Below are 16257 nucleotides of genomic sequence, written 5' to 3'. Positions count from 1 at the left end.
GTTGGGGGTGGGCAGTCTTGTAGGACTGAACCCTTGACCTGTGGAATCTGATGCTATCTCCAGGTAGATAGTGTCAGAATTGAGTTGAACTGTGGGACACCAGCTGCTTATTGGTACAAGAAACCCCATGCACACACACACACGCACACAAACACATCGGAACTGTGACCAGAACTCTTAACGTGTGTCTTGTGCAACCACAGAGGACCTCACACCATAGAAAGTCCCCACACATGGTTTAATGACTCTTGTCATCATCTTGAATTCCTTAATAATTTTTAACAAGGGGCCCTGCATTTTTATTTTACATTAAGCCCCACAATCTGTGTAGCCAGTCCTACCTGAATAGCTGTATTTCTACTAAAAGAATTGAACATGTAGTTTAAAATCTTCCAAAAAAGAAAACTTCAGGCCCAAATGCCTTCCCTGGTGCATTCTACCAAATATTTAAGGAAAAATTCAACCCAGATTCTTCCAGAAAACATAAGAGGAGGGAAAACTTCCCAACTCCTTTCATGAGACCAGCATTACCCTGATACCAAAACCAAGCAAAGAAATAATAAGAAAAGAAAAACTACAAATCAGTATCTGTCATGAACCTAAATATAAAAATCTTCAACAAAATATTAGTAAATTGAATACAGCAACAAATAAAAGATAACACATCATCACAATGAGTTTATCCTAAGAATGCAAGGCTGGTTCAACTTTCAAAAACCTATTAATGTAATTCATGACATCAACAGACTGAAAAGGAAAAATCATATGATTATCTTAATAGATACACTAAAGGGTTTGACAAAATTCAACCTCCAGGCATGATAAAAACTCTCAGCAAACTAGGAATAGATGAGAGCTTCCTTGACCTAAATGGCATCTAATAAATAAATAAATAAATAACAAAGCAACATCCTACAGCTAACAACATACTTAATGGTGAAAGGCTGAATGATTTCTGCTGTAAGACTGGGAAAAGATAATGGTATCTGTTCACACCACCCTTAGTATTACACAAGCTGGCCTAGCCAGTGAACTAAGGCAAGAAGAAGAAATAAAAGTCATATGGTTTGGAAAGGAAGAAATAAAACTCTTTCTATTTTCAGAAGACATAATTTTCTATTTAGAAAACCCCAAGGAATCTTTTTTCTAAAACCTACTAGAACTAATAAGTGAGTTTAGTAAGATTATGGGACGTGAGCTCAATATACAAAAACTAATTGCATTTCTATAAAAGCAAAGAACGGTTGGAAATTAAAACATTTTAAAGTATTTTTAACATTTACAATAGCACCCAAAAAGTGAAATACCTAAGTATCAGCCTTTAAAAAGGATCTGTATGCTAAAAACTATAAAACAATAATGAAAGAAATCAAAGAGGACCTAAATAAATGGAGATACATACTATGTTCATGAATTGGAAGATTCAATATTGCTAAGACATTGATTCTCCCCCAAAGATGGCATAAGGTTCAAACCTGTGGACTCACAGACCCCGGTTCAAATCCCAGGCTCTCTACTTAAAATAGCTGTGTGACCAAAAGTAATAATAGGCAAGAATAATACTTATAGATTGAACTGAGAAGAGTTTCAAGTGTGTTTTGTGTTTTAACTTGACTTTTTCAACAATCTTACGCAGTAGGCACTTTAATAATTTCCCTTTTGACAGATGACAAAATCAAGGCCCAGGGGTCAAAGCAGAGGCACTCTGACTCCAAAACTCACACTCATCACCACCATGCTGTTCTGTCTGTCACAATCTCACTAAGCCTCTTGCCTCATCTGTAAAATGGAAAATAGTTCCTATTTCAAAGATTATTAGCACATAGCCTGGCACATGGTGATGCACAGTAAACCGTTGCTACTGTTTTGATGGTGATGGTGGTGGTGGTTCTAGTTTTACTGCTAATGGAGAAGAGTTGTGTTCAGCAGCTCAGCCACTCCAGGACCAAACAAGGGTGGATACCGAGGTGTCAGCGGACTGTTTGCATCGTCTGCACCGAAGCGCCAGCTCTGATCCGCAGGCAGGCGGCTCCCTAGCCTTTCCAGCTCCGGCAACTAGGACTGAGCCTCTGCGGGGCTGCCTGTGGGGCTTTGCTGCCCTCTGCTGGCCACCAACTTCCCTGGAGACACCGCACCAGGGCATTTTCAAAGCACTCCCGCAATAGGATTTTGTGGAGGGAGAGGGGAGTTTTTTGTTTCGTTTTCTTTCCTTTTTTTTTTTAAATCAATTTCCCTAAGTTTTTTTTTTAATGGACGTATAGTTGATTTACAATATCGTGTTAGTTTCAGGTGTACAGCACAGAGACTCATTTCTATATACATATACAAATATATATATAAATATTCCTTTTCGGATTCTTTTCCCTTATAGTTTATTACAAAATACTGAGTGCAGTTCCCTGTGCTATGAGAGGGGAGTCTTTTAAAAACAAATTGTTTTCTCCAAAACTGTGTTTAGGACACAAACATTGCAACACTGAATAGCAACTTTAGGAAAAGAAATCCACCCCCCACTCACCAGCCCAGCACAGCACTGTTTTCACCGTCCCGTGGCTCTGTCAGCCTGTGTTCCCACAGATGCTCAGAAAACCACAGGCTTGAATCAGGAAAGAGCCATGGAGGGCTCTGAGCGCCATGGTTCTCAAACTAAGTGTGCTCCTCCGGACTCAAGGGCCAGTTTCCCATCAGTGGCATTTAACGCCACACATAAAATATTTAAAGTATCCAAGACATCCATTCATTTACACAGTCATTCAGTCAGCAAGTATTTACTGGGCACTTACTCTATCCCCAACACTGTTCCAAGTGCTTGGGAACCATCAGTGAACAAGATGGACAAAAATCCTGCTTCCATGGAGTTTATTTTGGGGTGAGAGGAAAGACTGATAATCATCAAGAAATAGAACAAACAGGCCAATTATAGGGTGTGCTAGAAGGTGTTAAGTGTTATGGAACAAAGAAATAGATCAGAGCAGGATAAGCTGGATGGAGAACGCTCTGGGAGGGAGAAGGGAGGTTGCCATTTTTAAAAGAAATGCCAGAGAAGCCTGTTTGAGTAGTGATGTTTGGGCAAAGAGCCACAGGTGGCAACGGAGCGGGCCATGTGGCGGAGGGAACAGCATTCAGGGCAGAAGGGCCAGTCAGTGCAAAGGCCCTGAGTCAGGAGTGGGCCAGGTGTGTCTGAGGAGCAGAGGGAGGCCGGTGTGGGTGACGAGAACAAGGGGATGAGGTGAGAACTGTAACAACAGGCACAGGCGGTGCATCATTAGAACTTTTTTTTTTTCTTTCTTTTTTTGCTTTGAGTGAAATGGAGAATTATCGGGGCATTTGAGCAGAGGAGTGGCGCAGCTCAGTGTCTTAAGGGGATCACTGGAGTGGGGGTGGGCAGGGCAAGCAGAGATCAGCATGTCCACCTTTTTTTCTTTAATAAATTAATTTATTTATTTTTGGCTGCTGTTGGGTCTTAATTGCTGTGCGCGGGCCCTCTCTAGTTGTGGCAAGCAGGGACTACTTTTCCTTGCTGCTCGCGAGCCTCTCATTGTGGTGGCCCCTCCCACCGCAGAGTATGGGCTGTAGGCACGCCGGCTCAGCAGCTGTGGCTCGTGGGCTCCAGAGCTCAGGCTCAGTAGTTGTGGCTCGCGGATTCTAGAGCGCAGGCTCAGTAGTTGTGGTGCACGGGCCCAGCCGCTCCGCAGCACGTGGGATCCTCCCAGACCGGGGCCCGAACCCGTGTCCCCTGCACCAGCAGGCGGGCTCCCAACCACTGCACCACCAGAGAAGCCCCATCATGTCCATCTTATCTGTTTGTATAGCTGGATAGATAGACAGACAGACAGACAGACAGACAGATAGATAGATAGACAGGCAGGTTTATATAGCTGTTTTCCTCCTAAGATTTAGGGAAATGGTTCTACTGCTAAAGAAGAAGAGAAGGAGATGAAGGAAGAGAAGACGAGGGAGGGGAAGGGAGGGGGAGGAGGGGGAGGAGGAGGAGAGGAAGAAAATTTCAAAACCATTAATATGGTCCAATTTTGAAATTTGAGGCTCTGTATTTACTGAGCATGTGCTCTGGCCCAGAATAGCCACAGGAAACAGCAAAGCCATGAGAGAAAGCTGCCTGCAGGAAGGCATGTGGACAGGGCTCGGGAGGAGAGTCTAGAGTTTCTGGCAGGGAAGCCCATGAGAGGAAAGATGGGGTGGCCCAGGGAGCGGCTTTGCCAGCTGGATGAGGGGCCCAGCCCCAGATGCGCTTGGGAGGGTCCAGCGTTCATCCAACGCCTCTCTGCTGCTCTGACCTCACTCCTCTCACATAGGGTCTCTGAGTCACACCCAAGTCTTGCAAAAGCCAGAGGAAGTGTCACGGGGCTAAAAGACCCTTCAAGAACTGTGTCCCAGCATCAGGAGGTGGCGTAGATCTGGACGCATAATAAAATTGTGGAAAAGACCGGCAGAGATGAGGGGAGATGCCCAACTTGAATGAACTGTGTGGGCAGCTACCAAGGCCCTGATCAGGACAGGCCCATGGGAGCTCTCAGGGTCAATCCCAGAGAACTAGTCAGCCGGGTCAACAGGCAGCTCTAAGGACACGTAGGGCAAGACGAGAAGGTATCAGCGCTCTCCCATCTTTGGACAAATCCAGGAAGCCCTCCTAGGAGCAGGGAGATTTTAAGCACAGTAGAGAAAGCAGAAGGGAAGGCAGGTAGTGAGTGCCTGGTGGGTGGAAGAGCACGCGTGTCCCCAGCAGGCATCCCAGCTTAGGCAACATGCGGGAGGAGGATGGAGCATCAGCCGTGGGTGTGAGTATGAGCGGTGAGGCCTCTGGGGAGCCCCAGGAGAGGGACTCCAGGAATGGAGCAGATTCAAAGGGAGTCATGGAAGCTGCCAGGGTGGAGTAGGAAACCTCTCTCAGCCAATTAGCGCTTGAAGACTTCCTGGAAAAAGTGGCCTCTCGGGAGTATTTTAAATTATGGGAGGGCCATGGGTTTTCGAGTGGACATTCTGACACTGGGTGTGGCTTTCAAAAGGTGGGGGGAGCACAATGGGACAGGACCAAAGAGCATGATGAATGCCAGCACCCAGGACAAGAGGGTGTGGAGGAGGCTAATTGGAGTTAACCGGGCAGCCCTGGAAAGGGCATTTAGTGAGCTGCCTGCTGAGCCAGAGGAGGAGAAATCACAGCCTTCCTCTGACTAGTCCAAAAAGACTTCCTGGAAGAGGTGGCCGGCTGTTCCGGGACATTCCAGGCAAAGGTGTGACCAGGGAGAAGGCTTGGGGATAGGGAGAGGGGGCCGGAGAACCCACAGGGCACATGTGGGCAGTAAATGAGGAGAAGGCCAGTAAAGAGAGATCCAGATCCCACCCCAGCACCCAGACAAGGATCTGGTCTCACTAAGCAGTGTGTTTGGATGATGGGTAGAGATGGGCATGGTTCTATGGGTTCTCTGTGCCTCCCTTGGGTAGAACCAGATGGAAAAGACCCAGGTCCCATAGGTCTACACAAACCCTCCAGGGCGTTGTGCCAGATTGGCCTGATCTGTGAGTTTCTCACTTGCCCAGGATGACCTGGGAACAGCCCCATAAGGACTCAGCCTCCCGCTCCAGCCCAGCCCCTTCAATCCGAAGCACCATGTGGATGGTCTTCCCGAGCATTCCCCACTGGCCCTGGGCTCTGCTGCCACCTGCAGTGATGCAAACTTCACCCAGCGCCCACGAGCACATCCCTGTGCTGGGCGGGCCCTGCCCTCACTCCCGGCACACCCACCCAGGGGCTCACACCCTGGTTCTGAATAGTCCTGCTGGTCCTGGATGGGTCTTTTATTTCTGAAGGCAGTGGGGTATCTCTAGGTCTCCTGAGTCCGCTGGCTCTCCTTCCCCATCCTCAGTGCCTAGGCCCAATTTGAGGTGGAGGCTTGCGGGGTGTGTGCGTGTGTGTGTGTGTGTGTGTGTGTGTTGGGGGCCTGAGGGGACAGCTGACACAAGAACCTCCCTCTGGGGCTAAGCCTCCGCTCCCTCCCGCTACCAAGAGGCAGACATGGGTTTTCCATCCTCTTCAATAGGCTGAAGGAGAGCAGAGGCTCACAGGAGTTGAGAAGCGAATGAGGTTTTATGGGCTCTCCAGGCTGGCAGAGCGGAGGGCCCATCCCTCCTCCACCTCCCATGCTCAGGCCCCACCCTCCTCACTTTCAAAGGGTCTGAATCCCTCTTGGCCACACCACGCCATCCAGGTCTACACCACCATCAGTCAGTGAGCTCACTGTCCAAGGCTCAAGAATCCATCCCTGGATCCAGGCCCACAGGGCCCCACTTGAGGGGTGGGGGCTGGGAAACCATCCCCTGTCTCCCCAGTATAGCCTCCTTTCTCCACCCCAGACTCCACCCCAAATTTGTACACTAGGGAAAACAGGTTAAAGAAAACATTAAAAGCAACCTTGAAAGGATAATGAAATCATAAATGTGCAGAGGAAGTGAAGGCTGTGGACGGGGCAAGGAGCAGGCCCACTCTCTGCTGGGTGGGGGGTGCAGGGGGTGGCAGGGGAGTTTCTGATGGGAAGCAAGAGTCCCTTTCCTTTATACAGACCCTTTTGGTCCCCAAAGCACATTCTTGTATATTATCCACTTCATCCCCCCAACAACCCCAGAAGATAAGAATGAATCCCACATTACAGCCAAGGAATCAGAAGCTCAGAGAGGTTAAGAGCTTCCCCAAAGCCACACAGCTAGGAAGTGTCCAAGCTGACATTTATACCAGGTCCTCCAATTTGGATTCCATTGCCCAGATTGCTAAATGCCAGCGGCTTCACCATGGGTGACTGTATGATCTGAAGACTATTTGGGGCCAGCTAGTGAGGTCTCCTGCTCCTTGCCTACCCAAAGTCTCTGCCCTACTTGGAAGGACAGGCTTGGGATGTGGAGATAGAAACCAGTCAGCTTGGTGCTGGGCAAAGACCTGCAGTGGATCTGGCTGTGAAGACAAGGGCAGACCCAGGACAGAACGTGGGGCATCTGAGGGAGGATTCAGGGAACCGTGGCACAGGGACAGCATGCGGTTCCGGGAGGCTCCCTGGAGGGGTTGTCACCCTCAGAAGAAGTTCCTCAGCTCTTCTTCCTGAAGTTCCTGACCCCTCAGGGGCCTGGCTATCCTCCCTCAGCACAGATCACATCCCTAGGTCTGTGCTCAATGAACATTAAAGACTAACCACCATTATCCTAGTAAATGGCCCCAGGACACACAGGGATGCAGGGATATTAGAAGGAACGACGATTTCAGATCCCCCAGGAGCCAGAAATCACAGTGTCCTTGGACAAAAAAAAAAGCCACCTTCCCACCCCCGTCTCTGTGCAGAGCAGTCTCTGAATGTTCTTCTAGGGGCGACAATTCTGGAGCTGACAAACAGGCTGAGCCCCTGCCCCTGCCCTGGCTGGTGGTCTTGGAAGGAAGTGAGACTCACAGGGCATGTTTCTTCTTAAAGAACCCAGGGACGGTGTCCAGAGCAAGTCCGTAGCAGCGAGGTTATCCCGGCTTCTGCCATCCTTTCAGCCAAGTGGGAGAAAGTGGCTAAAGGGAGGCGCCCCCTTATCCACAAGGGGCCGTCACTGTGGCCACTGAGAGTTGCAATTCTGCGGGTGAGAAATGAAGGCTCTGGAACAGAAACTGCTAGGGTGGAATCCAGAAGGTTCTAAGGGACCACGTGCTCCAGCCCTCTGTTCTGCAGGGAGCATGGTCAAAATGGCCCCTCTGGACCTGAACGACCTCCAAGCAATGTTGCCTGAGTGGGTTTGACTCACCTGATCTATCAGCCCCTGAAACACATCGATTTACTTGAGAATGTGTTCAGTGTGGAGCCAAGAGGACAGAGGTGATGACCGCTGGTGGTCTCACCCAACCTGGGACCCTAGAACTTCTCCCTGGAGACAGTGGTCCCAGCCCCTACTCCATGCCCAGCCACCTCAGACTGTTGTGGAGTTCAAACCCGCCTCCAGGTGTGGGTGAAGGCCATCTCACAGGGAGACTGCAAGAAAATTCATTACCTAATGTATGTAAACGAGCTTTGAAGATGAAAAGTGCAAGCACACAGTATCCCTAATAACATCTTCAATACTTTTAGGGAGGCCCAGAGTTGCCACTGAGCTGACCTTTAAGACGAGTCCTTGGGGAGTTGCTGGCAAACTCCCCAAGCCAATAAACAACATAAAATGACTTTTCACTCCTTTCATGCAGCCAAGCCCAGCTCTCCCCACCAATAAAAGGACCAGGATCAGAGGAGCCAGAAGCGTCCTAAGCAGTGTACCCGCCACCCTCGGCACCCCAGCGCGCTCAGCCTCCATCCGCTCAGACCCACACCATGACCTGCCGCTCCTACAGGGTCAGCCCGGGATGTGGGGTCACCAGGACCTTCAGCTCGTGCTCAGCTGTGGCCCCCAAAACTGGCAGCCGCTGCTGCCTCAGCGCTGCCCCTTGCCGAGGGATGTCCTGCTACCGGGGGCTGACGGGCTTCGGCAGCCGCAGCGTCTCAGCCCTGGGATCCTGTGGGCCCCGCATAACGGGGGGCGGCTTCCGCGCTGGCTCCTGCGGCCGCAGCTTCGGGTACCGCTTCGGCGGCGTGTGCGGCCCCAGGCCGCCCTGCATCACCACCGTGTCGGTCAACGAGAGCCTCCTCGCGCCCCTCAACCTGGAGATCGACCCCAACGCACAGTGTGTGAAACACGAGGAGAAGGAGCAGATCAAGTGTCTCAACAGCAGGTTCTCTGCCTTCATCGACAAGGTCAGTGAGGCCTGGGATGGTCCAGAGACAGCCGCAGCCCCGCCCTCCCCTCAGGAGGATCTGTAGGGGAGCCAGCATGGCAGCCAGCAGCGGGAGAGAAATGCAGACCAAAATGCGTGGAAGGATCTGTCTTCTCGTTTAATTCCTGCAAAGTATATCGGACACCCATTGTGGTCCAGAAATTGAGTCTATAGTCTAAAGTGTGCGTGTTTCCCGAGACAAGACAGCATGGGAATATCAGAGTTGCCGCTGAAACACAGCGCACTGGGTACTGGAAGAGCGGGAGACAGTGGGGAGAGGAGACTCCTGCGGTGGGGCCGCTCCAGAAGTGGTTAGGGTGCTGCAGCTCCGGAAGTGGTTAGGGTGCTGCTCAGAGCCACGCTGCCTCCCCACCCTCGCTCTGCCCCTCCGCCGCGCGAGTCCTCATGCGGGCTGCTTGTCCGGCCTCACATGCGTGGTGTGAGGATTCACGGGGTTCATGCAAGGACAGTGCAGGCACACAATAAGTGCTTGATAAACGTTAGCTGTTAGCATTCTTTTCCAAGGACAGTAGTGGGCGAGGAGGTGTAACAGTTAACCAAGCAGGCTTGGCAGCCTCCTTCACGGATGCAGAGCTGGGAATGGGGAAGGCAAGGCCGCCAGGATGGCGGGAGGAGGCCCACCAGTGCAGAGCGTGAGAAACCCGGAACTGCCCTGAGGCTGCCTCTCAGAAAGGCCACCTCTGCATCTCCCCTCATGTCGGCTCCTACTGTGTCGTTGAGGCCTTACTCCAGCTGAGGAAGGAGGACCAGGCTCTGGGGTCTGGGATCGGGGGCAACAGGGGTACCTTCTTATTACCCCTTTCTCTTTAGTGATCTCAGTTAATCCTCAACATGACTCAATGGAGTAGATATTATCATCTTTATTTTTTGAATAACAAATTGAAGCTGAGAGTTTAGTGAGCAGCTTAGACAGACTATGGTGACAGGCAAGTGAAGGGGACTCAAGGGACATGAGATCCTGACTCCTTACTAATTATGAGACAATAAGTTAGTCACTTCACACCTTGGGGTCTCTGTTTCCACTTTTGTACTATAGGAGAAATAAGATCTCCCCCCAAAGCATTGTGAGAATTGAATAAAATTGATTGATAGGTACAGACATAGACAAAGATGTGTGTGTGTGTGTGTATCTTAGTACAAGTCCTGGCACCACATAGTAAATATTCAATAAATGTTTGCTGCATAAATGAATAAATGAAGAATGACTGATAATTAACGAGCCATAGTTCAACTGATTGAGCACTTACTGTGTGTCAGAAACTGTTCTAAGCGCTTTACATATAGTAACTTGTTCAATTTTTACAACTTTAAGGAAGGTACTATTATCATCTCCGTTTTGGAAATGAGAAAACCAAGCACCCAGAGGTTAGACAACTTGCTGTTACAGTGGCAGACCTGGGAGCTGAATCAGACCCTTGGCCTCAAGCCGGGGGCACTCACACCCACAGTGCCTCCCTAGGGGGCTGGGAGCAAGGCCCGCTGAGTCGCAGACACTCCATGGCTCAGCCCTCGCCTGGCCCTGGCTGTTCAGAGAACATCAGAGCAGAGGGAGAGAGAGCTCTGGGGAGGCAGGCACCTCCCCAGTCTCCTCCTGAGTCTCCTTCTCCCACCCTGGGCGGCAGGTGCGCTTCCTGGAGCAGCAGAACAAGCTGCTGGAGACCAAGTGGCAGTTCCACCAGAACCTCCAGTGCCGCGAGAGCAACCTGGAGCTCCTGTTCCAGAGCTACGTGGAGACGCTGAGGCGGGAGGCTGAGCGTGTCGAGGCCGACAGCGGGAGGCTGGCCTCGGAGCTCAGCCACGTGCAGGAGGTGCTGGAGGGCTACAAGGAGAAGTGAGTGCGCCGGACCCAGAATAACAGGGGCAGTGGGAAAGCTCCACCCACAAGCCTCTTGAAGCAGCTTCATTAAGATTCCTGCCTGTCTGTCAACAGGGGCTGCCTGGGACCCAAGGGGATAGTCAGGAGGGGCCTAGATTTTTTCAGACTCTTTGGCTCCACCTCAACCCCGTGGAGGCCCGTGAGTCTCAGAGCTGTTTTCGGGGGAGTAAGGAAACCCACTATGGGGTTCTACAGCTTTCTTGTTCCTCCACTCCCGCTCACCTTCATGACACGGGCTCCGTGCCCTTCCTGCCCGTGGCACCACCTCTCTTTGGATCTAAGATGCACAGATGATTTTAGACTTGGGGAATGGAGTGTTACTCATCCAGAGGCAGCAGGAGTGGGGTGGAATAAGCCAGGCTGGGACAGGGCTAGCCCACGAACAATGCCCAAAATAGACCAAGGAGAGGACAGGATGACATTTGCAGTTCATCCCTTCTGAGCCCAGGAAGAGCTTGCCCAGGAGCTGAGATGGTTGCCAAGCCCCGACCCCTCACCTCCAGCCCCTGTCTCCCCCACCCCCAGGTATGAAGAGGAGGGGGCTCTGAGGGCCACAGCAGAGCACGAGTTCATGGTTCTAAAGAAGGTGAGGGGCTGGTCACAGGGCAGGGAGGGAGGGGCACCCTCTGTGCAGCCTGCACCGTGGTGGGTCACCACACCGACGCAGAGGCACCTTCCGGGGGCCTCTTCCCACATGCACACCCCCTCCTCTTCGCCCCACTGCCAGGACGTGGACTGCACCTAACTGCGGAAGTCAGACCTGGAGGCCAACATGGAGGCTCTGGTGGAGGAGTCTAGCTTCCTGAAGCGCCTCTATGACGAGGTGAGGAGGCCCTTGCCAGCCAGCCAGGAAGCAGGGAGGGAAGGCGTGAGGAGTGGGGGGAGGTGTTGTGTGCACATTTGCCCCCTGAGTGATGGAAGCATGTACATGTAAAGAACATGCACGCACTGGCAAGAGGGGCCTGTCGTGTAGCTGTCACAGACACGTGCAGGTAAGCCCCAAGGACGGTGGTGCTCGAGTGTGCTTGGGCCTCTCTGTGCTGGTGAGCCCCTGGGTGTTGCAGCGTGTGTGCCTGTGTGCTGGCCTTTGTGCGTGTTGGTCTCTACATGGATATGAAAGAGTGTATGTGGGAGGGGGGTAGGGTGAGTTTCCAGTTAGAGAGGGGGTCTTAATTCCTGGACAGATCACTAGTCCCGGCATTCAGACCCCAGCTCTCTTGCTGAATGACTTTGAGTCAGTCCTTTTTCAAATGCTGGGCCTCAGTTTCCCCCTTTGTTAAGTCGTGGACTGCCCCCAGCTGACCTCCAAAGCCCCTCCCAGCTTTACTGTCTTATGATGTACCTCTGTGTGAATGAAAGGGAGTGGGAGTCATGTATCATACATGACCAGTGCCCACTCCAGGGAGTGGACATGGCCCCCAGGGGTGGAGCACGTGGCCCAGACAAGGCACCAGGACCAAATGCATTGGCTCTCGGCCTCCCAGGAGCTCCAGGTCCTCCACGCCCACATCTCAGACACCTCAGTCTTCGTCAAGATGGACAACAGCCGGGACCTGAACATGGACTGTTTCATCGCCGAGATCAAGGCTCAGTACGATGATGTTGCCAGCCGCAGCCGGGCCGAGGCTGAGTCCTGGTACCGCAGCAAGGTGAGTCGCCCAGGACATCTGCCTCCTAGACATGGCACTGGGAAGGATGCAAGGTGTATATTAGAAAAGGCTTCTTTTGTCTGGGGATTTTGATCTTGAGGGATGGTAAGAAAAGGACTGACAGATCTCAATTTGGGCATCAGGGTGGGGCTGCCATGTCTGGCTGCACAGGCTGAGCACTGTACAACCTGCACGATCATCCGTGTTGTCCTGAATGGACGGGATGGCCCATCCTGAGCCTCAGGAGCATCTCTGCTTCCCCCAAGTGCGAGGAGATGAAGGCCACGGTGATCCGGCACAGGGAGACCCTGCGCCGCACCAAGGAGGAGATCAACGAGCTGAACCGCATGATCCAGAGGCTGACGGCCGAGGTTGAAAATGCCAAGTGCCAGGTATGGGTTCCGGGAGAGCTTGAATACCCAGCACAGGGAGACCGCAGCACCAGGCCCTTTGCCAGCAGGAGAGCAAAGGCCTGGCCCTAATCAGGCCTCAGAATGTGCCCGTGAGGAAGCAGGGGTCCAGAGAGAGGGCAGGGCCCCTGGCACGTCACACAGCACTGGAGCTGGGATGAGCTGTATCACTGATGTTCCCCCTCCCTGGCCACCCTGCAACACCACCAAAGGAGAGGTGGTGAAAAGTGCCCATTCCTCCCTCGTGTTCATAGTCCCATTAACTACCTGTTTATAGGTAGTTAACCTACCTTTTCTCTGGGACCCTTGCCCCAGCTCCCTCCGCTCAGGGGAGCCAAGTTGCACCTTCTCTCTCTCTCCTGCACGTCCTCACATCTCCTTCCCCACAGCGGGCCAAGCTGGAGGCTGCCGTGCCCAAGGCAGAGCAGCAGGGCGAGGTGGCCCTTAATGATGCCCACTGCAAGCTGGCCGGGCTGGAGGAGGCCCTGCAGAAAGCCAAGAGGGACATGGCCTGCCTGCTCAAGGAGTACCAGGAGGTGATGAACTCCAAGCTGGGCCTGGACATCGAGATCGCCACCTACAGGCGCCTGCTGGAGAGCGAGGAGCACAGGTGGGGCTAAGGGAGACCTCGGGGTCTAGAAGGGGGAGGCCCTGGTCCTCTGGCAGTGAATTTTGCTGAGCCCAAATGTGAGCTGTATCTCTGCCCACTGCTAGCACAACTCAAGCTTCAATAATAATGATAATTTACTGAATGCTTATTAGGGTTGTGCTAGGTGCTCATTTTAATCCTCCCAGTCCAGTGAGGTAGGTATCATTTTTCCCATCCAAAGATAAGGAAAGAAGGCCCAGCGTTCAGTGACTTTCTCGTGGCCACACGGTTAACAAGCACAAGAGCCAGGACCTGCACCCAAGACATATGGCTCTAAAATCCATTGTCTTCCAGTAGCTTCCTAAAGGAGACTGAAGCGTGGCCTGCCCCGGAGGCGGGTGCATTATAAGAATGATGCACCCTGCGGCTGTAGCTCTTCCTTGGCATCAAGCCCTTTCACACACGCTGCTGCATTCAATTCGACTCTCCTTTCTGTGAGCCTGATCGGCACTATCCAGGGTGGGCCACGCCATTCAGATTGGAGGCCACGGGTGGAGTTCATAAACTCACTCACCTCTGCTGAAAATCAGAAGGCCTTGTCTCTGTGGTCAGAGAACAGTTAAAGAGAGTGAGCATTTAATAGAGACTTTGCGGGAGCACTTCCTGCCTCTTGGGGGTTGGATCTGTACACAGGAAGGCCCTCTCTGTGGCCAAGCAACCATCTGCCTCAAGGAATCCAGCTCAGTGCCCAGAATGAACGGAGTTTTCTTTCCCCTTAGGCTGTGCGAAGGTGTGGGCTCTGTGAATGTCTGTAAGTACCCGCTTGAAGCACCCCTAGAAAAATGGCTTTGTTGATGGGCAGATCTGAACCTGACAGTCTAACCCACTAAACCCGGAATGTTCCGGGCCTGGGAGGGAGGGGGACTTTCATGCCCCCCTCCTGCCCCACTCTTCCCTGGAGGCACTAAACAAAGGCATAGTTGAGGGCCATCCACTGGTGGCGATGTGAACTGCAGGCCAGGGTAATAAGGGCACAGTAACTTTGCCCCTCTGAGTGTAGGGGTCCTCGATTCCTTCTCACCCAGGTGCCCAAGAACATTGGTCCCCAACCTTTTTGCACCAGGGACCAGTTTCGTGGAAGACAATTTTTCCACGGAGGTGGGGTGCGGGGGGATGATGGTGGAGTGATGTGGGGAGCAGCAGATGAAACATCGCTTGCTCACCCATGGCTCACCTCCTGCTGTGTGGCCCGGTTCCTAGGGGTTGGGAACCCCTGCCCTAGAAGGCTGAGATGCTGAGAAGAACAGAGTCTGAGTTATGAACCACTAAACCCCTTTGAGGAGGAGGAAGCTCCTGCGGTGCAGAAGCCCTTAGGGCCTGTCCTGGGGTTGGTGACATCACAACAGGCCACTCAGCCCTTCCTGTCCCCTCTCTTCCCACAGGCGTCAGCAGCTCCCGCGGTGGAGTCACCTGGGGGGACTCAAGTATAGCACCACCCTGGGCCGCCAGAATGCCTCTGGCCCCGTGGCCACTGGGGGCAGCATCACAGTGATGGCGCCCGAGTCCTGCGCCCCCTATCAGCCCCGCGTCTCCAGTTTCCGCTGCGGGAGCAGGTCCGTCCGCTTTGCCTAGAGTCTGAGGCCCCGCCTGTGTCCCCCGGGCACGGAATGGTGTGTGAATGGAAAATGTGTGCTTGCTGCCAGAATCCTCCACGTGTTCCTCCAAGGGAAAGACCCTCCACTGCTCTCCACCACCTTCTCACTTTAGGGAGTTGTTTCCTGGTTCTCCAACAGGCTTCAGTTAGAGAGAGTCATTCCCAGCCCTTTTACTCAATTCCGATTTGACTCCTAAATACCAGTGGCCAATTTGTATTATTCACCAGGCTCTCTGGGACCCTACCCGTCACCCAGGGCCGCTGGACATGCTGAAAATTTGACCTTCTCCTGGCACAAGGAATAAGCCTAACTCTACAGCCTGGTCTCCCACAGCCTGAGAATCAGAGAGGAAGCAGCACCCCGCCACTTCCAGCAGCTCCCCTCTCCTGGCCGGGAAGGTCTCTGCAGGAAAGAATTGCCCCTTGGTCATTTTTGTTTGTGTTTTGCTTGTCTCTCTAACCAACTGCCTTCTTCTGGGTTAACCTGTTCCAGCCAAACTCCTCCTGTGACCTCCCAGTTGAGAGGCCCATTATGGGGGAAATTCTTCGGACTTTGGACAGGTCTTGCTATTCAATACGCCTTTATACATTTCAAAGAAGACACCATGGTTGCTCCAAGGTCGCCCCCTGCCGGTGCAGGAGGGATCTGTCCAGTGCTGAGTGGGTGGGATGGAGCAGGTGAGGCCGCTACCTGGGTCTCCCTCTTGCTATGACTGTCTGTGGGTGCCTCGCCTTCTGGGTTGTCTCAATCCTTGTTTCAATAAATGCTGCTGCTATGCAAAGACACGTGATCTTGTGAACAACACTGTCTTTGTACCTGCAACAAGTCGGACACTCGGAGCCCTCTGGCCCCATCTCCAGTTGGCCAGTCCTTTCCAACCCCATGCAGTGTTTCCCAGCCCTCCAGTGATTCTGCCTCTTCCTGTCCACTTCCGTAGCCTGATTCCAGCTCAGACCCCTCAGGCCTGGACCACAGCTCCATATCCCCACATGACCTCTTTCTCCCCACTCCACAAACCCCCCTCCCCAGCAGCCAGAATCCCAGACTCGTAGCTCTCATCCCCCACTGCCTGGTTCACACCACTTCCCAGCATATGCATGTGTTCCTTATGTCAGGCACAGGCTCCTCCATCTTCTCTTTCCCCAGCTGCTCCTCAGCCCTGTGCAACCCCTCCACCCAGATGCTCACCTTCCCAGATGCAGGCTCCACCCAATGGAGACAAGTCTGCCGCCTGAGGCCTCCCAGGACTATCCCACGTGGACACATAGGCTACCC

General features: G+C 52.6%; 1 protein-coding gene across 1 annotated transcript; it reads left to right on the top strand.

Annotated features, from left to right (window-relative positions):
• The first annotated feature begins 8295 nt into the window (after positions 1-8295).
• Positions 8296-16036, top strand: LOC111173973 (keratin, type II cuticular Hb5-like). The gene is given in 10 exon segments (XM_022572101.2): positions 8296-8762; positions 10426-10634; positions 11205-11265; positions 11407-11502; positions 12164-12328; positions 12595-12720; positions 13128-13348; positions 14107-14138; positions 14770-14796; positions 14799-16036. Coding segments are annotated over 10 exon segments (1518 nt in total). The 5' UTR covers positions 8296-8342; the 3' UTR covers positions 14960-16036.
• The last annotated feature ends 221 nt before the right edge of the window (positions 16037-16257 follow it).

The sequence above is a fragment of the Delphinapterus leucas genome, chromosome 11 (genome assembly GCF_059928025.1).
Source record: "Delphinapterus leucas isolate spDelLeu-1000000601 "Yukka" chromosome 11, BTC_Dleu_Yukka2, whole genome shotgun sequence".
In the NCBI taxonomy this organism is placed as follows: Eukaryota; Metazoa; Chordata; class Mammalia; order Artiodactyla; family Monodontidae; genus Delphinapterus; species Delphinapterus leucas.
This window is presented reverse-complemented; position numbering and strand designations above follow the sequence as displayed.